Here is a 26,054-nt window from a genome sequence, read left to right on the forward strand (position 1 = left end):
GTTGGGATTTATAAACTAGACAGACTCCACAATGCTTTTTTAGAGGAGAAAGCTACTGGATTTCGGAGGAGGAAAAGAAACTTTACAAAAAAAGGTCTCCTTTAGTCTCTGAGATACTTTCCTTTGGGATATAAATTGTGTTTAGACTTGAAACAACAGCAGGAAATGCTACCTACTCATGCAGCGCAAAATAGCATAATTTTGTGGCCAGAAAACTGGCTTATGTGATCCTACAAAACAGCCATTACCCCCCATGCCAAGCCATTTGAAGGACTTGAAAGGCAATTTCCCCATGATACCTGTAGCATTTTGACATTGCGAACACAGTGGGCACATGGCTTCTTGGCATAATTCTGCCTCTGGCCATAAGCTACTTCGCTGTGACCCAAAAAATCCAGTCTTGAGACGGACTATATGCACAGCAGCCCTTCCTGCTGTACAGACTTGGTTTATTACTTTATATGTTCATAAAGAAGAGATCCACTGTTCAACAGCAACAGAGTGCCTGAGGCAGTAATGCACCAGCTTCTCTGTTAATCACTGGACAGAGGGCTGGAAATGACACATTTCACTTCTGATGTTCATTTTAGCTATGTCTTTAAACTAAATTAAATAATCTCTTTAGTCATCACCTGTTGCATACAAAAGCAATCTGTTCGTCAGGCAAAGCATGAAAATATTATGTAGTTGTATTCTGGCTGCAGAAAGATTGTTTTTATGTACACACATACAGATATGAATGTCAAATATGACTGCTGACTCCTAGCAGAGTTTGCATATTGCTGACGCATTGTGATGAGATCGTTTGAGTCAGTCAGCACACAGACAAGACACACTGCACACCCATGTGCACTCCTCACTGCAGGAGGATGCCTGAAACACACCAACATTTTAAGCCTGAGCTATTCTAGTAAGAGGGCTCCTAGTTCATACCACCAGCATAGTTCTTACAGACCAACCCTCCTTCTGACATCTGCCTTCTTGCTGCCTGACATGCTGTCTGCTGTTGGATTCCCCAGTCCCACAGCATCAGCAGAGACCTTTCACTTACAGTCATCACCATACCACACCATACCATCTGAGAGTTAACATTATCACCTCAAATAAATTCCATGGCTGCAGACATTCCCAAACGTGGGGAAAATCCAAACCTGCCTGCTCCTGCTGGAGCTCCCTCCCTGCTCAGCTAATGGCCCAACAGTGACAAGCTGTCCTGGTCCTACAAGTCATCTGCAGGAGTGCAAGCTGAATGCCTCAAGACATGGGAAGCCAAAATAAGAAGACCTCTGAGTGTCTGTAATCCAGAGAAAACAGGTGCAAGTCGCCATGTCTTGCAGAGTGAGCTGCAATCCTGGCTGGCATGCTTTCCTCCTTTTCCAGCCATACAAAGTAACCCTTAAACAGATCATGCTGAAAGCCCCATAAAATTCACAGAAACAAGCTTATCCCAGATATCTAGCCTTGAGCAATATCTCAGTGGTCTCCAGCCTCTCTCTAAGCAAGGACTCTTAAAAAACTCTCAAAGTATCTCTCGAAGTTTCACCTCTTTCACTCTCCCTTCTTACCCAATATGTTGCAAAACTGGCCAGATTTGCCCATACTTCGTTCTGCAGCATTAGTGACAGGGACATTTAACACTGCGTTCACTACAGTTCTACCTCTCACTGCTGTTATTTCTCCTTCCCACATGTTTCTCTCCTTGGGAAAACTCCTTTATTAAGACCCTCAGGAGCAAAACAGTTGTCCCAAAAGGGAAGGGCAGAAGACAATGAAACTGAACAGAAAGGAGGCAAGTGACAGAAGTATGTGCCTTGCCTTGCTCAGATTTGGGGGGCTGCCAGCTAAGGAAGCAGAGTCCCTGAACTCTCTCTCAGTGGAAGATGCAAAAGCCTAGATGAATAAAACATTGTTCAAGCTTATAAGTAAAGAGTCTAGAAGAAAAATTACAGGTTTTGAGCTTTCCTCTGTCTGCTTACTGAGACATGAAATGGAACTGGATACTAGACCCAGTGGCTCATGATTTATTTAACTTTGATCTGCTGGCTTTTTATACTAGAAAATCATTATTTTACCTGCATGGTCCACCCACTGAAAGAACAGGCTTGTCAAATTCAAGGCTTCTTAAAAGGTTTAATTTTGGCATTAGTATGTGTGTATATATATATATATATATGTATATATATATACACACACGTATATATAAAGTTCATACATAAAAATGTATGCACATATACCTTTATATACACAGTGTATGTATATGAAATAGAAAAATAAAAATTATATGTACCAACAGATTCTCCCAAAGGCTTCATTCTTTCTATTTTCTCATTTCTATTGGGGTTAGGAAGTCACTTTTGAATGTGTTACTGCATTTTACATGTGTACTCTACAGGTCTTTTCTTGTCTCAGCACCTCTCCCAGCGTTTTGGTATCAGAGAAAGGGCAAAGTTATTGCCACCAACAAATAAGCTACTGTTGAGCACGTAAAAATACACTCTCCCAGGCAACAGGCAAGCCTTAAAAGAAGAAAAGCTACTCATACAGTAAAGGCAGGGGGGAGGGCTAGCAGAGCTTCATATTGGCTTGAGCTCACATGCACCCTGTGAGTAGATCTAAGTTTACACACACCCAGAGGATGCAAAGACAAAGTCAAGAATAATAACTCGCTTCATGTCAAAGCCCAGTGAAGGAATTTCTTTTGACAGGTCCTGCTTTGTGCTCCCAGTGAGCTTACTGGCTTCCTGCACAGTCACATGAGCCTGACCTCTCCTATTTACCCACAAATTGCCTGCATATAAAATGGCCATTAATTCCAGCTGGCACATGGGCTTGGCTGAGGCACTTCCTTCCTGTCTGAAACAGGGAAAAAATGTTGGGGCAGAGTGTGGAGGGATGAGACAGAAAGAACCAGCAATCTACAAACGTCCAGTGCAGAGCTGCCTGGTCTGCACTTCTTAGTTGAGCATCTGCAGTCACACCAACAATTAGGCAAAAATCAGATCTCATTCAGATCAAAAGGAAGAGGCACATTCACACCGAAGCACAAACCGCACATTAGCACCAGTCCACTTTTGATCTGGTAAGAATTCAAGAAATAAAGCATTCCAAAAACTGTGTTGAAAACATTGAAAATACTTTACTTTTTACAGTCTCTTAGGTTACAGGATTAAGATGGCTAGTCATTTTAACCTCATCTAAGTGTGAAGATATGCATCACAAACATCTTCCACTTAAGAGTTGTTAGACACTTTTCCTTTCAGATACATTCTGCAAGGCTTCAGCATAGCTAGAACATTTGCAGGACACTAACCTAGAACTGCCTTTGAAAAGGAAACTCACTGGACACAAACTTGCAAGGTTATAGCTGAACATTAGCAAAGCCTTAGGATCCACAACCCTGGCTGGTATGCTTATGCTTAATGATGGATTTGAAGGGAGAATTGGACACTGATTCCAGGTACAACTTAAAAACAGAGCCAACTGTCATTAGAAACTGCTGCGAAGAAACACTTTCAGCAAAGGTCTGCATCACAGTCAACAGCAAATTTCCACATGAAACAGTCTTCAACACAATCATAGTGTGCCGTAATAATTTCTAGTATTTTACTCTTCATGTATCTGTAACTTGGTGTAGTTCTGTGCTTCTTATAAAGTGTTAAAAACCTCTCTTCCCAGCTCCTTTAGCCAAAACAAATCCCTCAGAATAGAGGTTCAAGGACATATTCCTTACCCTAGGGCCCAAAATATGAAAACAACTGTGAAATGGGGGGAGCAGGGCCTGGGGCAGTCAGTATCATCACCTGAAGGTGTGACTGGAGAATTAGGGACCAATACACTAATAGCACAGAACTTATAAAAGGTGAAGAGTTTGTGACCCAGTGTCCATTTTGGGTGTAATCCCCAAGGGGGACTTTGCTTGCCCGAATGTACCTTGAATAAATTTGTCTGCTTTTATATTCCTATTTTTGTCCTGGCCTCTGTTTCAGGGAGCCTGTTTTCAGGCATCAGTAGCAGTGGCTAAACTGGCTTGAAGCACTTCATTAAACTGCTGATTGAAAACTTCAAGCTTTAGGGACTTGCCAAATAAGCAAAAGCAGAATGTGGTCAATCTAACAGTTAGAATTATTACTTATTCTCAATTGTGTGATAGCTATGAACAGAAATTGGTTTGTGCAGTGCAGAAGAGGTAACAACCTTTCAAGCAGTCCAACTCTAAAGCTCAGGATCTACAGGACAGACAAATGCAGCACAGTTTTGGTTCTGTGGTGAGTGGTTTCTTGGTTTGGTTTTGTTGGTTTGGTGGGGGGTTTTTTACTTGTTTGTTGTGTTTTAGGTTGGTTAATTTTTATGGGTTAAATTTTATTTATGGTTTTATGGTTAAATTTTATTTGTGCTTTTGTTAAAAGCACATCCCAGGACCCTGATTACAATTACAGTGCAGTTCTGCAACACTAACATAGGAATCCTGCATATATTCTCCAAAGCCAACATGAAAGCGGAGCTGACTTTGCAGAGGAAGTTCTCATCTACCCAGATAATTGCAATATAACATTAAGTACTGCCTATGCCACAGATTTTAGTTTAAGACATAAGAAAAAACCTATTGTAAACCTGTGTGTTCACTCTGAATAACCAAATAGTAAACCATTCCATATAATCTGACCATTAGTTCAAAACTAACACATTCTCAGATCCAAAAGATGGATTAAGTTTGAAATTATTGCCATTCTATACAGTGCCATTCATACAAGTATAGGCACTATATAAGCTGGAATCATTCTGTATAACTACAGAAAGTGTATCTACTACCATATAAAATGTTAGTCTTCCTCAGCCTCAATAACCACCATCAGTATTACAGCTGTTGCGGAACCAGTTCAACCCAAGAAGAGCTGGAGCTCAAACCCACCTTAAAACTAGATGGCCAGAAATTAGGTGTGAGGATTAAAAGCTTTTAAGATGAATGAAAACAGCATGCAGAAGTGATTTGTGAAAACAGGTGGTTAGAGACAAGCTTTTCCAGCTGTCAAAACAGACTTGATAGGAAATGCAGGTAGTCAGCACTCAGGAGGAAACAGAAGAGTGGCAAAGGGAATTCAAGTCAGAAAGATTCCAACTGAGTTCAGAATAAAATGACAACTTATTTAACAGTAGGCAGCAAAGTAATAAAAAGACTGAAGAAAGAGAATTTAAGTATTGTGGTGTGTGGCTGTAAACATACTGAGCACAAAATACAATCAGGAACATTTAAGTTTCTACAAATAGTTTTCAAGTGATTCCAGCGGTGTTTGTTTATGCCATGCATGCAGGATTCCAAAAACACTTTCATAAACACAGTCTCTTACTGAGATTCACATGATCTTTATAAATGGTAGGGAAGAGACAAAAAAAGCCAAGTTTGATGGCAGAGCAAGATCAGAGTGCTTTTAGTTACTGTACCTGAAAGCAAAGGATCAACAGTACTTCTCAATGTCAGCATGTTTTGTGGCAAAGGTATCATCTATAAAATCTGAATCTAGGTTAGTTACAATAGATAGGGAACTATGCTGTTCACTTGTGAAATTTTTGTACACTAAAGTTACTCTAAATAATTAAGGATAATTCAAAATCAATTTAGCACATGTGAGTTAATTTCAGTCAAATATAAAATCCAAGAGATGGTGCAGTTGTAAAAAGACTTGAAAGAAAGGCACATTTCTGTGCTGTGAAGATTAATTAGAAATATAACCTAAAAAAACTGCCATAAACACTTAAAGCTGTCACATTGCAACAGCATGGAACAAAGGAGGAAAGTACTCCAAACAGATTGTATTCAAAATTTATTTTTAAATAAAGGAAAAACAAGACAATTATTTAAATAAACATGGTGTATTCTACAAAGCTGTAGATCAACACAACTTTACATTAGCTGCTTATAACTTTTTGAAGTTCTGTTGCAGCATTGTCTACAACATTTGACACTGTTGGTTTCCATTTTATCATCAACCAAACAATACCCAAATGAAACTATTTGCTTAAGTGAAGCTTTATTTTTCATAGCCAAAGATGCCTCTACTAATACCAAAGCACCTGTTAAACAAATATCCCCACCTAGTTTTTTTAAATGAAGTCAGTTCAGCCTTTTTTTTTTTTGGTTCTGTTCCATTGCCTGCATAGAAATCAGCATAAAGCTAAGTAGCAAGCTAAGCTTCACTTTAGCAGTGCAATGAATGGCATCAAACTTCATGAAACAAATGAAGATACAAACATTGTCAGTAAAATTCAACCATGTCAAAAACAATACTAAAAAAAGAATGATTTTGTGGGTCACAACTAGACTAGGTTTCAGTGTAAAACTTTCCTCAGGAAAAGTGCTTCTTCCTGATTCATATGAAAAGAATGAAGCATGCATCACAAGCCTTTGTTCATACAGAAATGCCCATTAAAAAAGTTCCATGTTACCATAAGGCAAAAGAGATATTAAGGTGGAGGAAGCATCTTGGCCCAGAGTATGTTTTACAGCAAATACATACACATTACACTTGTGTAGCATATGATGGGTAAGGAATTGGCTCAGTAAGGTAAAAAGTCCATTTTTATAAATACATGTCATTATTGCTAATATGCTACACATCATCATCCAACTTTTAAAGCTGCTTTGTTGACATACCCTTGTAATTAGAAGCTCAAGTTCATGGTGACAACACGCTATTCCATATGAAGAAAAGTAAAGCAGCATAAATACAATTATGAAAACAAAAGGCTTATGCAACAGTCTTCTCTAGCTTTGCTGTGATTTCTTTTTTTCAATTAAAAAGTGTTCAAAGAAAACAAGTCCAGTTCACCACAAATTAGGAAGTTTCACAATGAGGTTGAAAACCAAGCTACAGGGAACAGAGAAAGGAAGAACATGGCATGCATTATAATCTAGTCCTTTTAGTCATACCACTGGAATACAGAAGTCCAATTTAAAGGCTAGACTAACAGGCAAACAGCCAAGAGTAAACTTAGTTTGATATCTAAATTAAGACTACAGTTTTAATCAGTAACAGCAAACTCACTCGGCCCTTTAATATATTCACAATATCTACTGAAATTGAATACTTAATTATGACTAGTATAGGTATGTATGCTCACTTAAAAAGATATTAAATACCTGCATCATGAAATTACATTCTTAAGACATTGTGTAAGAAAATAGCTCATGTGTGAAATGTTTCTGAAATGTGTTTCTGCTCCCTTCTATCCCCTACTATGTCCCACACACACACACACTACCCACCCAACCCACCCCCCCCAGCATGAAAGCATTCACTCACAGGAACAAACACCCCTTAAAAAAGGATGGAAGTACTGAGGAGATCACCTTGGCTAGTTACAGCACAGTGCTTAACAAGGTTCAAGACAGAACCAGATCAGACTTGGCCAAAAGATGCCCACAATACATACCTGACCAGTAAATCCTTCCAACTCATTCTTATCAAACTCAGTCCACTTTTGGTTACTGCAATGATTAAAATATTCCCTATACACATATAAACACAAGACTCCAGGTTTGCTTTAGTTTGTTTTTGCAAAGCGGTTACTCTTTCTATTCATATTGTTCTGCAGCAACTACAAGAGGTAGGCATAAAACATTTCAGAGCTTCTTTCCCAAGGTCCCATTACTAGCTCAATTTAGTGGGATAAAACAAAAATCAGCTGTACCTCTGTGATTTTACTAGGTACAGCCTTGTGCAATCCAGCTGGAAAATAGCTATGTGAACCCTAGATTTGCTAGACTAGCACACCAAGGAGTAAGAAGCTGTTCATATCCCAGAGGATATTTTTTACAAAAAAAAGTCTACTGCAGAGCATTTAAATAGAAAGTAGATGTCAGGACCAATTCTCCCTATTTTTATTTGTACATAGGAGGAAGGTACCATTTGGCCAAGACTACAGATGTATTTTCACAGATGCAAGTGCCATGCAAAAATAAATTAAAGAACAGATACCAAACATACAAGTAATAAACTACTGAAGGTAGATTTTCTTAAAAGGATATAAACAACTTATAATACTTTTCTTTCCCCCTTCTATTTTTGACATTCACAGTTACAAATGTGTGGCTATACGTCAATAATTTCTTCTGCAGTGCCTCCACAACGTAATCTGTAGCGTCCTGTCCTCCAGCTAATAGTGGGATCCCACAAAGCAGATAGGAAAATATAAATTGTCATGGATTCTCTGATGAACCAAGCCACTGCATAATCAAGTTTTGAAAAACACAGAGCACCACCCTAGAAATATTAAAAAACAAAGTATTTAAACATACTGATAATTCAAGAGAAATTTTAAAGTAATTTAAAACCTTTCTTACAGATAAAAGTATTCTAAAGCTTACTATGCAGATTTACATATCAATAACATTCGTCCTTAAAAGCCAAGAATATTTTCTTGTTCAAGATACAAATACCCATATCAAATATTTTCTACAGCATTAGGAGAACAAATGCTGTTCTCATTTATGACAGCTTTCTATATTAAAAGTTTTTTGAAGCCTTAGAAGTAGGTTACATCTGTTCTCCTTGTCCATTATTAACAAAATGAAGTGAAAAATGTACGTATGAGTACACGTGTACCTCAATTAATGTAAGACAAAATGACAACTACAACAAAATATAATTAAATAATAAAAAAACCTTCCACAAAATAAAATCCCACAAAGCTTCTGTTCTTGTACTGTTAAAAGAGCTTAAAATTTGTGTATATGCCCATGTAGAGCAGATTGGGAACATAAATTTTAATTAAGGGGACAGATAAACTTCCAGAGGCTAGTCAGAGGCAAGAGGGATACAAAATACAAAATTCCCACCAAAAGCACTTACTCCTTTCCATGCTACTATAACTGAAGCTGGACGACTGAGAAATAACAGGATTTGACCTGTAATTTACTGCACGTCTAAGAGAGTTACTTTATGGTTGTAATTAAGCTTAGCTTTTTGCTGAAGTTCATGGCAACAGTAATATTAATAACCTCCAGGAAAACAAAGTTACATACCTGAACACCTTTTAGTTGAATGTAGTCAAATATAAACCACGCCAAGCAGTGACACATGAAAAATACCATTATATCCCATCTAAACACATGATGAGCTGCCCATCCAATAACTAGACTGGCAACAAAGCACTCTGAGATTGGCTCACAAATTATTGTGGCAGGCAACATATTAATTCGTAGTTTGGCCCACCTAGAAAAGACAAACAAATCAGTTTTGACTTTGCATTATTCATTAGATCCTCCTCCCTCACCTCATCAAATGAGCCATTACTGTATTTTCTGAAAATGTTAATCTCATTTAGTTTACACCTCCAAATAAAATACTGCAAAAAAAATCCCTTTCAAAGATGCTAAGGATAGCATTTAAAAGATACTAAGGGCTGGGGAGGTTAATTTTTTTTTTTTTAATACTTCTACCACTTATACTTCTGTGGAAAGCCAGTGCCTCTCTCCCAGCACTAACAAAGAAGCATGCATCAAGCTGTGCACTGAACTTCAGCACATTGGGCATTAGATCAAATTAGCTCAGAAAATGTACTCCATCTCACTATCAGGTCATCTCCATAAGAAGGGGGCAGAAATGGGTGGGAGAGCAAGTAAAGATCAAAATCTTACCTGATCATTCTGGACTGAAACTGAGAAATAGAATATGAACCAGAGTTTTGCATTGCAACTTGAGTGGCCATAGCAAATTTCCAGCCCCTGAAAAAAGGAGTTTGTCATGATAAAAGTGTGCAAATAAGAGATGCAAAAAACAACTGGATAGCAAACACACAAGAATTTTATTAGTCCTGAGAAATTTCTTTGGTATACGTGCCATATTATTACAATGGGTATAGACAAAAAAAAAGTATTTTATCATGATTCTTCATTGGAAAAAACCAATTACTTAAACCAAGTTCTGAAACTTTTCTCTAAAGGAATTGACAATGATATGGCTTAATTATTTCTAAAAGACTATACAGATAGGACAAAGCACATGTCATTAATGTTTGCTATATATATGTGAAACTGACATGAACACCTATATTTACAGTATGCGCCATGTGTTTAAAAAAAACCCAAAAGCAAACAAATAGAAAATTTTAGACTACACTCAAAGCAATAAGCTTACTTCAGAGACATCTTACCTGTCAGCTATAGCTTTGGCCATGAAGTAATCTTCAGCAATATATTGTGCAAAAGCTATCAGTCCTCCAGCTTGGTCCAAGACATCCTTCCTCATCAAGCATGACATTCCTGTTACACACTTGAAGCCAGTTAAGTTGGCTGAAATATAAGATCTTGGATGTGAAGTTCCAAAATAGACCTGCCAGAAGAACAAAAGGCATTTAAAGCTCTGTATGTAAGCACTACACTGACAAATTTTTCCTCTGAAAAAATTTGGAGGGTAAAAAACAATAGATGTGGTCAATTATGATGGTGTATTTGGAAAGATCTTTATCACCATTCTAATGAGGTATCTATTGGTGATATTGGCTGTATTTCTGCAAATCTATAAGCAGGTTTCAAATCCACATATTGAAGTACTCCACTTCATTTTGTATTTAATTTCTAATTTACTGAGGTTTTTCTCAGGGAATGTATGTATTAAAAATCTAATAAGTAACAGACTAATCACTAGAATTAATACATTATGTGATGATAGCTGAAAAACATGTTCTCTCCCTCCTCTTGTGAAAATTAACTGCATTCCTGCATACATATTCTTTGATACTTACTATACTTAGATACTTCTACAGGGGAAATTTGTTTAGTTAGCACCCTTGCAAAAAAAAAAAAAGAAAAAAAGAAAAAGAATTCAGATTGTGAGCATGCCTTTCTATAAGACTGAGTGACTTAAAATTAGGAATGTCCTACAAAACAGCAGAGGGAATGGAATGAGTACCAGTGCCTCTCACTATTATTTCTGCCTTCACACTGGTACAAGTAAGTCATTCAAGAAAAGGTAAGCTCATCTTGCAGTGTATTGGATCTGCAGGCAAAAAGCTCTTCTAGGAATACACAAGCAGGAGCTGAAATTCTTCCTCAACAAAGACCAGTACTAGGAAATCCATGCTATAGCTCTCTGCTTTTCTCTTGTAAGAGGAAATTCAGACTTTGTATTGTAAAAAAAGAAAAAAAAAAAGAAAAAAACATCACAAAAGCATCCCTCACTCAGAGCAACAATGGAGTACTGAATTTCACCACATTTTCACCTCTCACATTTCGGTCTTTGATCCCTATCAGCTAGCCCTGGGGCCAAAATGCCTTGTACATGCCAGTTACAAATAAAAATTTATTAAATTACATGCCTTGAGACACTAGGAGCAAAAAAGAAAACTCAACCTCCTCATTCTACCACAGAGAACTTACGGAGAAAGATGAGAGGTAAGAACAGGACAGAATGAGTGATATGAAGATGGTGGATAGGAATCAACTTTTCACTTTCTCTTCCACTACAATTATTAGGAGACATGAAACAGCACTACAGAAGAACAAAGGTCAGAGTAAACCAGATATGGATCCTGTAACAGATAGATCTATGAACTTCCTGGCAATGAAAGTTACAGCTGTGAAAAATTTAGATGGGCTAAGAAAAATGGAATGAAAAAGTTCATGTTAGAAATCTGTTCTTACTAAAATACTATTACAGTGAGGATTAATAAATATACAGGTCAGCTTCCTGCTCAGGAAATCTCTCAGCTGAAAATTACAAAACGTTGAGGCAGTATTACAGCCAAACAGGATATAGGCCTTGCTTTTTTTCCATTTTCCTCAAAGGCTCTGCTTGTAAATCCTGCTGGAAATCATATACTGTGTGAGCTGGACTTAGTTTTGACTTGTCAAGTCATTTTTGTGTGCCTTTTCAGACCACAAAATAGAATTAATTAGTCCTTTCTGACTAAGCATGAGAAAGCATTTTTCAGTTCAGTCCTTCAGTTTTTTAATAATTTTAAATACAAAATCCAAGATGTTGATCCTGTAATCTTTATTATTTGTATTATAAACCTAAATATTGAATCAACAGTAAGAGCACCACAGAGGAATTTTGGAGCATTTAGAAGTTATTGTAGTTACCCTTAGTTTGGAGTGTGACTGCAGCTGAAAATAAACATTTCCTCACTCACAAAGTACAAGAGGCACAACACAGCTTTCATACAGCAAGGTTTTGCAAGGAAAAAAGGAAACAAAATCCCCCCACAACACAGCACTCACCTGTTCAAGGGTAGCAGCAAAACCCTGTCTGTCTGCAACATAGGGAAGCCCATGGACCAATCCCACTTTTTCAGTCATTTGATTTGCCATATCTGTCAGTGTGTCTGGTGTTACTAAGTGACAAATGAAAAACAGACACTTCATGGAGCAATTCTGTCATTAGCAGACTACTGCAAAGAGACACTAATTCTCACTTTATTACCAGTATCAAGAGTACATATACTTTGAGGCCTAGTATCTTATAAGAACAGTTCCAGGAAAATAATACTAGTGGTTAACAATTACTATGATCAACAACAAATAAAATGGAAACAGTTTGAACAGTATTTGTAAAGGTATTTTCTCCTTCTAATTAAATTTTTATACTAGAAAAACATTTTTTTCAGACTGTTAATTTTAATTTCTGCTTATATTCTCAGTTAAAATAAAAGTCTCCAAAATCTGCTGGCTTACAATGAAAGCACAGTTTAACAGTCAGCACATACACACCTACCTCTGATTCCACTATCACAAATCCATATGAGATCATATTTGGCAACTTCATAGCCAGGCATTAAGTTGTTAATCTTGGGGTTGATGCCAACCTTCTTGCCACCTAAAAAATACAAACATCATACACAATTAATGTATGGGGTTTTTTTGGAACTCAGTTTCAATACCCAAAGTATTTAAATGCACAAACTGAAGAAGAGAAAATGTTTACCCACCAATTCTTAAAGTCCACTTTTATGCAAAGATTTACATTTTAAGTATACCTTAAATTCTATAATTTGTAATTGGAAAAATAAAAGGAAAATATATTCAAATGATTCCTTAAAATGGCAGGGTAACAAGATTAATGTAATTAAAGAAGTGGTAGAAATATAAAGCTTATTACTACATTCTTGTATGGTAAATATTCATCTCTTATTTCTTAAGACTATGATTATGAAGATTATACTCTACAGTAATTTCAGCAGAAAAATAAAAAAGGAGCAGAATAAAGTGAGACAATCCTTTACATCCAGCTGACAGACATGGTTGAGTTTCTTTCATACCAGAGAAGAAAAACTATCAAAATCTTACTACTTTATTCTAATACCCCTTTCCTCCACTAATTCAAACATAAAGTGAAGAAAGAACCCTACAGTCTAAGCAGATGAAAAAAGGACTGTTGCAGGACCTCAAGCTCAAATACAGCCACAACTCTTGAGTCGCTTCATGCACACTTAGTTCAGTGCAAAGACAGGATTTAAACTGTTGTTTTAAAATTAGGAGGAAAAATTGCAGGGGTTAACCCAAATCATTCTTCCTAAAGTTTTCTTGGACCGGTGTCACAGACTGTGACTACAAACTTACTTTTTACCACAAACTGGTGATTAAGCTACAGAACCAACATGGGCTGAACAAAACAACTATTTATTTCTTCACGTTCATATACATATGGAGTCTTCAGCTCCATATACAGTATTCTGTATGTAGCTGAAGATCTATCATTTTACAAGCAAGAGTCCCACCTTCAAGTTGCACTGCTTACCTATAAACAGTCTAGCATCAACATTTGGGTATTTGCCAAGGAGCTTTTTGCACACATCAATAGCTGGATCATCATGATCTTGTACACAGAGTAGTACTTCATACTAGTAAAAACAAAAATGTATACACTCACATATATATTTACATACACACAGCTAATATCCATACGGTCTATGAAATAAAGCTTAATAGTGTAGTTAGCTACACAAATAAAGAGTGCTATTATAGAATTAAAAACAAAGGGGTTGTTGAACAGCTAAATGAGTTTAGTTTTCTAATGCACAGCCAAGTACTTGTGAAAAAAGAACTAAGGCTGTATCTCAATAAACTCTTGTACTGATGAACATTGCTTCTGCTGTTATTGAAGGGTTTCTGTCAGTCATGAAATAAGATGTTCCGGTGTACAAGGTAAAACTTTTGTTTCCACTTCCATTTTTGTAAACACAAAAATCTTAAATCCAGTATTATATTCGATTAAATGACAGCACCTGAAATATTAAAGAATGAGGTTATGATACACTACGACTGCATACCTCTGAACTACATCTTCCATTCCTTTACTTTGTAGATACATATACAGAACAGAATTGGAAGACAACCCTCAGAGACCAGTACATGTAGATATGTACACTTAATTGTACAATGAAGCTCAGGGTATGTAACATATCTGTACTTTCCTCATTAACAGAGTAATGGTTCCCTTACCACAACAATGTGGTAAGGGAAAACTCTAGCTGCTACATGCTTACACAAGCTAGTCATAGTGGGTGAAGAAACACCGTTAAGAATCACTCAACACTGAGGCAGATTTGCAAGCTTTGAAAAAAGTATTTCGATTTCTGCAATAACAGCAAACTCCTTAAATATGTCTTACTTGATATAACCTTTTTATGCCCTGTTAAAATTAGAGCTATTAAAGCTCCAGTACAAAGACTAAAATACAGAAAATGCAGATTTCCGATCAAGATATCCAGAAGCCATTTTTACAGTCCAAGAACAAAAAATTCAATCACAGTAAGAAACAATTTTCTTGGACCACGTTTGCAGTAGATAAGTCACATCTAGCAATCAAAATGGTTTTTATTCTCTCTTATAGTATTCTATCACCTCACTGAACTTACTCATTGCTTAAGTAGTTTAGTGAAAATAATCAGAACTTCGGAAGCTGCCTATTGGCTCTATGATGACAATTTCTAATGCTCTTGTTCAGTCAGGAGCATTTCATACAACAGAAAACATTAAGTTAAATATATACATAATTCCAATTAAAAAATGGTACTGTCATGCACAAAAGCCCAAATTACTTTTAACTGCATTCAGAATGTTGTGAAAATTTAAAATCATTAACCACTAAATGGGACTTAAGATTTGTTCTAGCACTAAAAACCATCAGACAAATATCTCTACCTCTCAGAATGCAAACTCAAAGCAAATTTGGCTAATAAGCAAGCAGTGTTTGATTTCTACCATCTTACAGCATGGAAAATGGATTTTAAAAGGTAAAAGAGCTCATTAAGCAGACAGCTCCTCTCATCACAATAGAATCTTGACAGCATGAACACCCTAGAAATAAACAACTGAAGAAATTACTTCTTTACTGCACATTAAATTAAATTTGTAAAATAAAACTAGTGTTCCTAGTAATTAAATGATTGATCTTCAATCCACAGTAGCAATGACACTTCTATATTCCTATTCTCCAAGAAATTCAACCAGAAGTAAAACAGATGTTTCAGACTTCAATATTTAAAAAACATAAAAATTCAAAATAAATGGCCTTTGTATGCAGTAGGCAAAGTAAAAATTTAGAAAATGTATAAAAGCAGAACAAATACAAAGATGCTTATCTACACAAACATTACCATCAAGTTCACTTGAACTTAACATGAATAGAAAAACTTTTGCAAAATTACATGCACAGTAGATAAGAACTGTTCACTGATAAAAATATTATATTTAATTCCTGCAGTTTTGAGACAGCATAACTTGATTCCATTCAAAAGAAGAATATTTCACTCATGGGGTATCACAGAAGAGAATCATTATCACTGCAGGTTGAACTCAGCTTTGCTGTAAAAAGTTTCAGACTAATATTTCATTATAATTTTTTACTGGACAGCTGAACTTTGAATACCAGGCTATACTGTTGTTCTAATTTTTGTGGTCAATCTCTTAAACAAAGTACTTCTGTACGGTAATTAGAAAAAGTGTTTTCAGAGAGTTTGGGGACCTAGCTGGTACTGACAAATCTGTGCCACATTAAACTGCAGCATTCACATATGCATTTTCATTCTCCTTGGGAAAAATATGGTTGCCATTACTATTACGTGAAACTCAGATTTGTGTGGAATAGCAACATTTTAAGATTGTTACCCATGTGTTTTCAGAACTAAGAATCAAGACTACCTCTTATAAAACAAGATCTAGCACAAATGTTTTTTTAATTCTTAAACAAGTTTTATTTGTAGAGAAATGTTTCAGCTGCATAATGTTTTCATGTTCATTATAGGTCATGTAATAGCTTATGATGTTGCTGAAGGTTCACTGTTTGCAATACTGGCATACACACCACGTCTATAAGATGTGCTTGGCCACACTTAATCACACTTTGTTGAGTTGAAAGGATTCATACGTTCATGTCTCAAGTTTTTCAAAAGGTCCAAAGCTTCATTACAGAAAAGATTTCCAACTTCTGATTAGCTCCAAATGCTGGGGACTTTTGTTTTTTTTACCCTGCCTACTTAGGCATAAGTTTAAAGCTCTCAGAATACAAAAAGGAAACTTGCTGTAAAGCTTACACAAGCCTCTGACCTCTTACAATTGAAACCGCAATATCAGACATGGTTTTGAGAAGAATTGAGAAAAGAGCAGTTTTTTTATTAAAGCTAAATTTGAAGTTTCAAAATTCAGTAGATAAAAATACAGTAGAAAATGTATTCCTTTTCCTATCTACAGGAGCATACTTCAAATACTGAATGATACAGCAAACGTACGCAGACTTTTTAAAGCTCTTTAGAGCAAGGACAGCATCTGACACACTTATCAATTATATTGCTTATCACTTAAATTACAAATTCAAACAGTGTTTAACAGCAAATGTAAGCTTTCATTAACTATTTGCTTCCCAACACCAGTACATGGATTAGAGGCTATCCTATCTACCAACAACTGGTGAGGTACATTACTCCATCACTGAGCAATTCTTCATTAGATGAGCCATCAGTAAGAACTATCACTAAGTGTCAGGCTATCAGGTCTCTTTTGGAGGATCTACTGCAGAGAAGTAGTCAACTAAGGAGGATGTCTTGCCTCTCAAGTGATCTTTTATAGCAGTATGAAATCCTTCAATCTATAAACACCACAATCCAGGAATAAGGATTAAGCAAATCTTAGTGGAGAGTAGAGTATGTTTCATCCCTAAGCCTTGGATGTGTTCCTTAATAGACAGCTTTTGAAAAACGAACAAGTTTTGTTTGCAACATGTAAAATATGTAATTGTACATTTTCTGCAGTAAGAACAATCCAAGACGATCAAGTAGCGTAATTCTCATCCAAGCTTCTCACAGGACTTTTTGCATAGGAAGAAAATAGGAAGCATAGGAAGAAAAAAGACACTGAATAATATACATACTTTTGGATAATCCAGCTCAAAGAAGGTCTCTAGGTTGTTGATCAGGTTAGGATCCACGCCCTTTAATGGCTTTAGAAGTGAAACACCAGGAAGTTTGCTATATGGCTGTTTGTCTGTGGCTTTCTTATTAAGGTGGAGGCGCCTGTAATGAGAAATAGCATAAAACATCACTTAAAACTCTGCTAGAGAAAGCCATTCAAAATACAGTCAGAACTAAGAAAGCTTGGGAGTTAAAACTGCTGCAAAAAGAAATCATTCTAGTTCTTGAAAAAACAGCTGTTTTTCAATCTAATAGTTGATGTCAAAGTTGATGTTAAAAGCAATGCCTAAAAAAAACTTAGTATGACATGTATGTTACATTCAGCTTTATTTAACCTATTAGATATTTCAGGTTAATGCATTTTTCACTATGCATTTTGAGCAATAGGAATATGACCCTTTTTCAAACTGCAGCAGAGACAAGATTTTTCGGCCTTCCTCCACAGGATTAAAATTCATAGCATTATAACAAGATAACCATAAAAAACAATTTACTGTAAACAAGACAAAAAAGCAAAAGGCTCAGGTGCTTTTCCCCGCATCAAGTTATGCAACATTTGGAGCAAACTGAAAGTGCAGGGGAAACAGTAGATCCTACTGATCAATTTGTTAACAAACAACTCCAAGAAAAGATTCAGGATCAATTAATTGTAGTATAAAAATCCTAGAAACTGGACAGCCGGCTGGGTCAGAACCATACACTTCTACACACAATCCCAGTTACTGGTATTTCAGCAATAAACCAGAATTGTTTAGGTTTTGAGAAAGACATTTAAGATCATCGAGCCATACTGTTAACCCCACACTAACAGATCCACAACTAAACCATGTCCCTAACTGCCACACTGAATATATAAAATGTATTGGGAATAATGTCACAACTCACTAAAATGAATGTTTAATCCTACATTCCTGTGTGAATGAACACAAAATTAAATTCCAAAAGCTTGATGGGCCAGTATACAATCAAATTTGAATCAAGTAATACAAATACACAAGTAAGTGAAGGACAAGTATCTGCTGAAACATAAAATATGCAATTTAGTGTATATACCATACTACAGTTCTCAGCCATGAAGAGTAGTCAGGTTGAAAGACTATTTTCTCGCAATGTGTACCTTATGATATCAATTCTCAACTTTAATTTTCACCAAGTAAAATTACTGAACTATGAAGGAGCTCCAGTAAGAGAAGATAATCCAGTGGATCTTTAGAATTGTTTTCTCCCCTGAAGTGGGACAGTGACATTTGATACCTAATCAGCCCCTCTCAGCAGTTCCTTTTGGGCAGGTTAGCAGCTGGACACCATGGGCGTAATGTTACAGAGAAGAAACAATGAGGTTGACTAAAAAAGACAGAAGAACAAAGCAGATTATGTCCTCATGCCATTTTTGAATCCAGGCCTTGGCTCTGCAAAGGTAAATTGAAATAGACTTGCTGAGCATCTAATTGCCAAGAAATTGTCAGACCAAAGAAAGAAAAGGAATAATTCAGATAGCTACCATAGAGAGAAATCTTCTTAGAAATGTTCACAAATGTAACAGGAAATAAAGCCTTTAAAGACAATAAAAAGGGAGAGCCTCAAGAATGCAACTTTGACCAGGAGGGTCAAAAAGTAGATAATGCAAGGGAGGGGGAAAAAAAAGAAAAACGAAGTGTAGCAATGCACAGAGCTTTGTACAGCAGCAAAAGCCATTATAAACAGGAAATACTACAAGGAAGTGTCACAGTAATAAGTTGTGAAGACAGGTCCAAGGCAGGACTGACATTAATAAGCATTAAGTGGTAAAACTGCAAACTCTTGCAATCATATTACAAACCATGCCAACACAGCATTACACAGGTGATTGAATTACAGTAAGAGAAGTCTACAGACTGTGCAAGAGAAACCTTGCAAAACACACAAATAAGGCATGCAGCATTATCACAATCTATTCAGCTATGAAGCACCGAAGATTTTGATAGCAAACAGCAAGACTGTCCCTAACATTCTATCTTAAGTAAGACTCCAGTTCATGTGCTATTCATAACGCTGCACACAAGTGGCAGCCTGCCCTTCTGAAAGCACTGAGGTATTGTGACACCAAAGTAATTGTAGTGCTCTGTTAGATTCTATGTACCAAAGGGCAAATTAACAGTAAACCAGATCATTTTACTCCGAGGACTATTCGTGGCATATTCTGACAAAGAATTGAAGTTGCAATTGAAAACCTATCACGGAAACAGGCCAACCACTAAAGAAGTTTCAATATTGAAATTAAGGCTAACATTCAACATGGAAGTCAAAATAACAGACTAAATTTAAGCAACATTGACACTGTTGATGCAAATACACTCTAAGTTAATCTGCTACAGTACATATACCAAAGTCTTCAAAGCAGAGATAAGATGAAGCTGGTGTTTTTGAGCACTACCTTGTGCTTATGCTGCTTCAGCTCTCTCAGACACATGTTGTGATAACAAAGGTCTTAATTTCTACATTTCTCTGCATGTATAAAACGTACAGTTCAAAATGATAAAGCTAAGCAATCCTTTCTCAAGGTTTGTATCATGCACAGTGAAATACACATTATTTTGCATTGAAATTAATCCAAAGTAGTCAGAACCACTAACTACCTTTGAACTCTGAAATAGATGCTGGCAGAGCACTGTTTATAGGCACTTTCAGACAATGTGTGTGAAAATATAAGTAGCCAGGTTATATTTAAGCACTTTTGCACCCACATTTATTAAATTAATCAGCCTGCAGTCCATATGTAGTGAAACTGAAATTTCCACTGTACTGTCTGGTACTGGTGTACACAGATGGGAAAAGAAAACTGAAAAAGCAGCCGTATGGTTTATGGTGTCAAGAGCTGTAGTTCAACTATCTGGTCTCATGGAAGAAGCACTTGCATAATTTTCTTTAACTTTATTGCTTATCACCTACATATCCTACATTTCCTCTCAGCAGAGGTAAAAAGTGTCTCCAGAGAAAAAATCCTGACAAATTGTCAGGGCTCAGGATGAATTCTAGTTAATCTGTATCAAATTACGCAACAAAAAAAGGCCAAGACTGCTCCTCCTCTCCCCAGCTCATTAAGGGCAGAAGAATATTATCATAGAATAATTTTTGTTGGAAGGGACCTTAGAGATCATCTAGCTCCATTGCCTTGTCATGGGCAGGGACACCTTCCACTAGGTAAGGTAAGGAGACCCACAGCCCTGTTCAACCTGGCCTTGAACATCTCCAGGGATGGGGAATCCACAGCTTCTCTGAGCAAGCAGTTCTAGCGCCTCACCTCCCTCACAGTAAACAATTTCTTCCCGATATCTAATCTAAACCTACTCCGTCAGCCTGAAGCCACTCCCCCTTCTCTTATCACTACATGACCTTGTAAAAAAGTCAGTCTCCATCTCTCTTCTAGCAAAACCAAAAACCTTGCTACATTAGACAGGCTGCTGGGTCTCTCAGACATACACCTTTAAAACACAGCTGAAAAAACCTCAACAGTGCTTATTCACTCATTTCAACCTTCCCCCAGCAGCTACTTAATTAAAGAACTATCCTATTAGAGAGAGATAGGTAAATCTTGATGAGAAATTTGTAACAGACACTTAAATACTGCAAGACAGCAAAACAAAATGCACAAAACACTGATGACATTCTTTGAAGACCGTGGTGTCACAGGCCATCAAGAAAAGGTAGCAGGTCATTACTTGTGAAGGGGACTTGTTTTCTTGCTTCTATTTTTGAATTTTCAGTGGCCTGAACCATCTTACACAGGTCTTTGTGGCGTTGGTCTGCTATGGAATACAAGGCATAATAATGCAAAATTACTCTCCTTTTGGTAACAGAAAGGTAAAAAGGATGAGCTCCTCATATCCGCCTTACTTTACATATTATACATATATCAAAACATACCTACCTATATAGGTATATATATAACTAAATATTTAACTGTGTATGTATAAACACTTCCAAAAGTTGGTACCCTTATCCACAGAAGGAAAAAACCAGAATGTGCTAATGGTATACCACACTGGTCAGTGCACTAAATACAATTGAAAAAGATAAAGACAGGAGGATTTCAAGAAGTATTACAGACAATCCCTAAATTCATTAAAGTATTAACAGCATCATTGCTTCACAAAAACTAGTATTATCAGATTAAAAATCTTACCACATTGATGTAATGGTATAAACATAGTTCCACATAAGAAGGCACAGATAACTAACAAATAAGTTTCAGTATCTCACAGCAATAACCTTTTATACAGTCATCTGATCATTTTAAAATTAAGTAACTATGAACACTTTGTATACAGAGATAACACTTCTTTATGTAAAATAATGTATGCATAATAATGCCCTTGGGACAACTGGTTAAGGGATCAGGAACACAAATAGTTTCTCCTCTACCCTTCCAGTTGCAAAGAAGGATGTGAAAAAGAACGGCACAGAAGACCAAGCAGGATATAACACCTGGCTGTGTAACTGATGTCACCAGCAGAATTGTGTGTTTCTTGATCCATGGTTGGTTTACATGATGCCATGGCCTGCTGGCAGCAGAGAGGGTATTACCTGTCCCAATGAGCAGAAAAGGATTTTTGCATAGGTGTTAGCAGGGTTCATTGTAAGAGCTTTAAACTAGATTTAAGGGGGAAGGGATAAAAATCAGGCACGGTACAGATAAGGCTGGGAACATGTCAGTATTTGAGGGACAGTGTGCTAGTGAGGTCCTTCAGTCTGCCAACTCAGAGGAGGCAGGGGATTGAGATACATCTGGCAGCAAAGACACAAGGGTTACTGATGTCCTAGAAACCACAAAAGTGTCCGAAAACTGTCAGACAGGAAAACGTTCCTCCAAAAAAAGGTGGCAGGATTAATTGTCCAGCTGAAGTGCATCCACACTGACACATGAAGCATAGGGCACACACAGGAGGAGCTGAAAGCCATCATGCAGCTGGAAAACCATGACACAGCTATGAAAGAATGGAGGGATGACTAGCACAACTCAAATGCTACAACAGATTGCTATAAACTCTTCAAAAGGTTGATAAGGAAGGAAAGAGATGATGTAGCCATTATGTCAGGTACTGTTTTGGCTGTCCAAGGTTTAATGATGGTTATGATAGGGTTAAGTGTTTATGGACAGGAATCAGGGTAAGAGACCTACCAGACAGAAAGCCTGGTGGGAGCTGCTTATGGACCACCCAACCAGGATGAAGAGACAAGTGAAATATTCTGCAAGGAGCTGGGAGAAGTCCCATAATCATTAGCCCTTGTTCTCATGGGGCACATAAATTTAACAGAAGTCAGCTGGAAATACAATACAGCAGAGAGGAAACTGTTTAGGAGGTTCCTGCAGCGTATGGAACATACCAAACATGTCAGGAAGCTGAGTGAGCTTACGGGGGACACTCACTGGACCTTTTGTTTGTGATTTGAGGACTGAGGACTGGTGAGTGATGGGATGGTTGAAGGCTGCCTGGGGCTCAGTTATCACAAAATGACAGTCTCCAATTCTTGGAAAAGTAAGAACGGTCAGCAGAACTGGCACCTAGGACTTCCAGAGGACAGACTTTGGCCTGTTTAGGACACTGTTCGACACAGTACCTTGGGAGGACATCCTGACATTCTCCAAGAAGGACAACCTAAAGGCACAGTCAGCAGGCCATCACCATGTGACAAAGACAAGGCAGAAAAGATGAGCAACCTGGCTGAAGAAAGAGCTTTGGCTGGAACAAAGGAAGAAAAGGAGAGTTTATGACCCTTGAAAGAAGGGGCAGGCAGCTCTGGTGTCATTAAGTTACTCCAGGAGAAAACTAGATGGGCCAAAACAAAAGTAGAACTTGATGTCCCTACTGCTGTAGAAGACAACAAAAATGTATATATAAACACATCAGCAACAAGAGAAGAGCTAAGGAGAACCTACATCCTTTATTGGATGCAGAAGCATAGTGAAAAATTACATGGAAAGGCTGAGATACTGTATTCTTTGTTTCAGTTTCTAATAATAAGACCAGTTGTTCGCCAGGTAACAAGGCCCCTGAGTGGGAAGAAAGGAACAGGGAGCAGAATGAAGGGAGAAGAATGTTCCATAATCTGGTACAAAATTTGTGACCTGCTATACCACTTAAGACACACAAGTGTCTGGGGCTGGATGGGATGGACGCAAGGCTACTGAGTGAGGTCATGGAAGTGCTCACCAAGCCTCTTTCCATCACTTACCAGCAGTCCTGGCTAATGACTGAAGTCCCACTTTACTGGAGGCTAGCTAACAACTCCTCCTTGGAAAGATGATCTCAGGAATTACATGCCTGTCAGCCTGACCTCAGTGCTGGGGAAGGTCATGATGCAGATCATCTTGAATGTCATCATATGGCATGTACAGGACAACCAGAGCATCAGCATGGGTCTGGGAAAGGGAGGTCCTGCTTGACCAACCTGATCACCTTCTACAACAAGGTGACCCACTTGGTAGATGAGGAAAGAGCTATGGCTGCTGTCTACCTGGACTTCAGTAAAGCCTTTAACAACATTTCCCACAGCACTGTCCTGGAGAAACTAGCTTCCCATGTCTCAGACAGGTGCACTCCTTGCTGGGTTAAGAACTGGCTGGATGGCCAGGCCCAGAGAATGGTGGGAATGGAGTTCAATCCAATTAGTGTCCAGTCAGCAGTGGTGCTCCCCAGGGGTCAGTATTGTGTCCAGTCCTGTTTAATATCTTTATCAGTAATTGGGATGAGGGGATCGAGTGCACTCTCAGTCAGTTTGCAGATGACATCAAGCTGATCTGTTGGAGGGCAGAAAGGCTCTGCAGAAGCATCTGCACAGGATGGATTGGTGGGCTGAGGCCAATTGTGTGAGGTTAAACAAGCCCAAGTGCCTGGTCCTGCACTTGGGTCACAACAACCCTGTGCAGAGCTGCAGGCTGGGGAAGCAGTGGCTGGAAATCAGCCCAGAGGTAAAGGACCTGGGAGTGCTGATCGAAAGCAGCTGAGCATAAGCTAAGAGTGTGCCAAGATGGCCCAGAAGGACAATGGCATGCTGGCATATATCATCAATAGCGTGTGCAGCAGGACCAGGACAGTGACTGTCTCTCCGTACTCAGCACTGGTGAGGCTGTGCCTCGAATGTTGTGCTCAGTTTTGGGCCCCTCACTGCAAGAAGAACAAAGGTGCTGCAGTGTGTCCAGAGAAGAGCAAGGAGCTGGGGAAGGAGCTGGAGCACAAGTCTGATGAGAAGAGACTGAGGCAGCTGAGGGTGCTCATCCTGGAGAAAAGAAAGCTCGGGGTGACCTTACCACACTGTACAACTCCCTCAAAGGAGGCTGTAGGCAGGTGAAGGTCAGTCTCTGGTCCCAAGTAACAAGTGACAAGACAGGGAATGGGCTCAAGTTGCAACACCAGGGGAGGTTTAGGTTGACCATTAGGAAAAATGTCTTCCTCAAAAGTCTTAGGAAGCATTGGAATGGGCTGTCCAAGGAAGTGGAGGTGTCACCAAACCTGGAGATAATTAAAAGATGTGTAGATAAGGCACTTAAAGAGGCGCAGATAAGGTACTTAAGGCCATGGTTTAGTGGTGGACATGGCAGTGTTCAGTTAACAGTTGGACTTGATGATCTTGGAGAGCTTTTCCAACCTAAAGTATTCTGTGATTCTATATTTTGCTATGTTTCCTATGTGAATAAGACTTTTCTATAGATAATATTAGATAATATGTAAATAAATATAATTACATTTTGTATATTAAAAATATATGTGCAGGTTTTTGTTTGCATATGAAGGTGGGAAGGAAGGGGTCTGTAAAAGCAGCCATTGTCATAGCTGTAGCAAATCCCATCAGGAAGCAAAACATGGAGGCAGAGAAACACTAAACGACTCTGTAATGATATAAGTAAGGCTGAATAACACATTATTATCAAGTACTTATTTAATATAAGTACTTGATAATAACTTCTCTACCCAGATATAAGCACACAGACATACTACTGTTCCATTACTGGGGAGGCCTACTACACTATTACTCCTTTTTAGGGACCTCCTAGATGTCAGAAATATTTAAAAACTGAAAGACAGGTCAAACAAAAACCCCAGTATCACCTGTGGTCTCTTAGTAAACTGAGAGAATTAATCTTAAAGCAAGAATTAAACACCTTGATCTTGTTTTGAACCCTTCTTCCCCTTGAGAGGAGCTTTATAATGTAGCTGAACCAGTTTAACTGCAGGCTACTGCTCAGAGGCACTCCCTCCTTCCTCCTTTCTCCTCTTTTTTTGGGATGTCCTGTGCTGACATTTGTCTGATCCCACAGCGGACCAGCTGAGATACACAAACCACCACACAACTATTACTCAACATGTAATATTAGAATTTCATCAGTTTAACCTAGCAAGCTTGAAAGGATGCAGCAAGATGATCATGCAGCTTCACAGACAGCAAAGGTCCCCCAGTAATCCTTCTCCTGTGCTGCCATCAATACCAGCCAAACAAGACACTGTGCCAATACTGATGCCCATACAATCCTGCTTCAAGTCACTCACTCCACTGGAAGCCAAATCTGGCTTTTGTTTTCTTCCACTTCAAACTGTATTCTGCCAAATTAAAGTTCAGTCACCTTACGGAAAGCTACACAGAGCTCCAGAGCATGTTCAACAAGGCTCTGAATG

The 26,054-nt window shown here is 38.0% G+C and overlaps 1 protein-coding gene across 1 annotated transcript in view; it reads right to left on the reverse strand.

The window, feature by feature from the left end:
* Positions 1-5,806: 5,806 nt before the first annotated feature.
* UGCG (UDP-glucose ceramide glucosyltransferase) overlaps positions 5,807-26,054 on the reverse strand; it is a 35,467-nt gene continuing 15,219 nt past the window's right edge. The window contains exons 2-9 of the mRNA XM_085043594.1: positions 17,364-17,505; positions 13,734-13,836; positions 12,711-12,812; positions 12,218-12,330; positions 10,150-10,328; positions 9,635-9,721; positions 9,020-9,209; positions 5,807-8,258 (exon numbers count right to left, since the gene is read on the reverse strand). Of these exons, the coding sequence (XP_084899720.1) occupies positions 8,088-8,258; positions 9,020-9,209; positions 9,635-9,721; positions 10,150-10,328; positions 12,218-12,330; positions 12,711-12,812; positions 13,734-13,836; positions 17,364-17,505 (1,087 nt within the window). The 3' untranslated portion in view covers positions 5,807-8,087. The remainder of the gene's footprint in view (positions 8,259-9,019; positions 9,210-9,634; positions 9,722-10,149; positions 10,329-12,217; positions 12,331-12,710; positions 12,813-13,733; positions 13,837-17,363; positions 17,506-26,054) is intronic.

This window comes from Lichenostomus cassidix, chromosome Z (assembly GCF_008360975.1).
Source record: "Lichenostomus cassidix isolate B80296 chromosome Z, HeHo_3.0, whole genome shotgun sequence".
Taxonomy (NCBI): Eukaryota; Metazoa; Chordata; class Aves; order Passeriformes; family Meliphagidae; genus Lichenostomus; species Lichenostomus cassidix.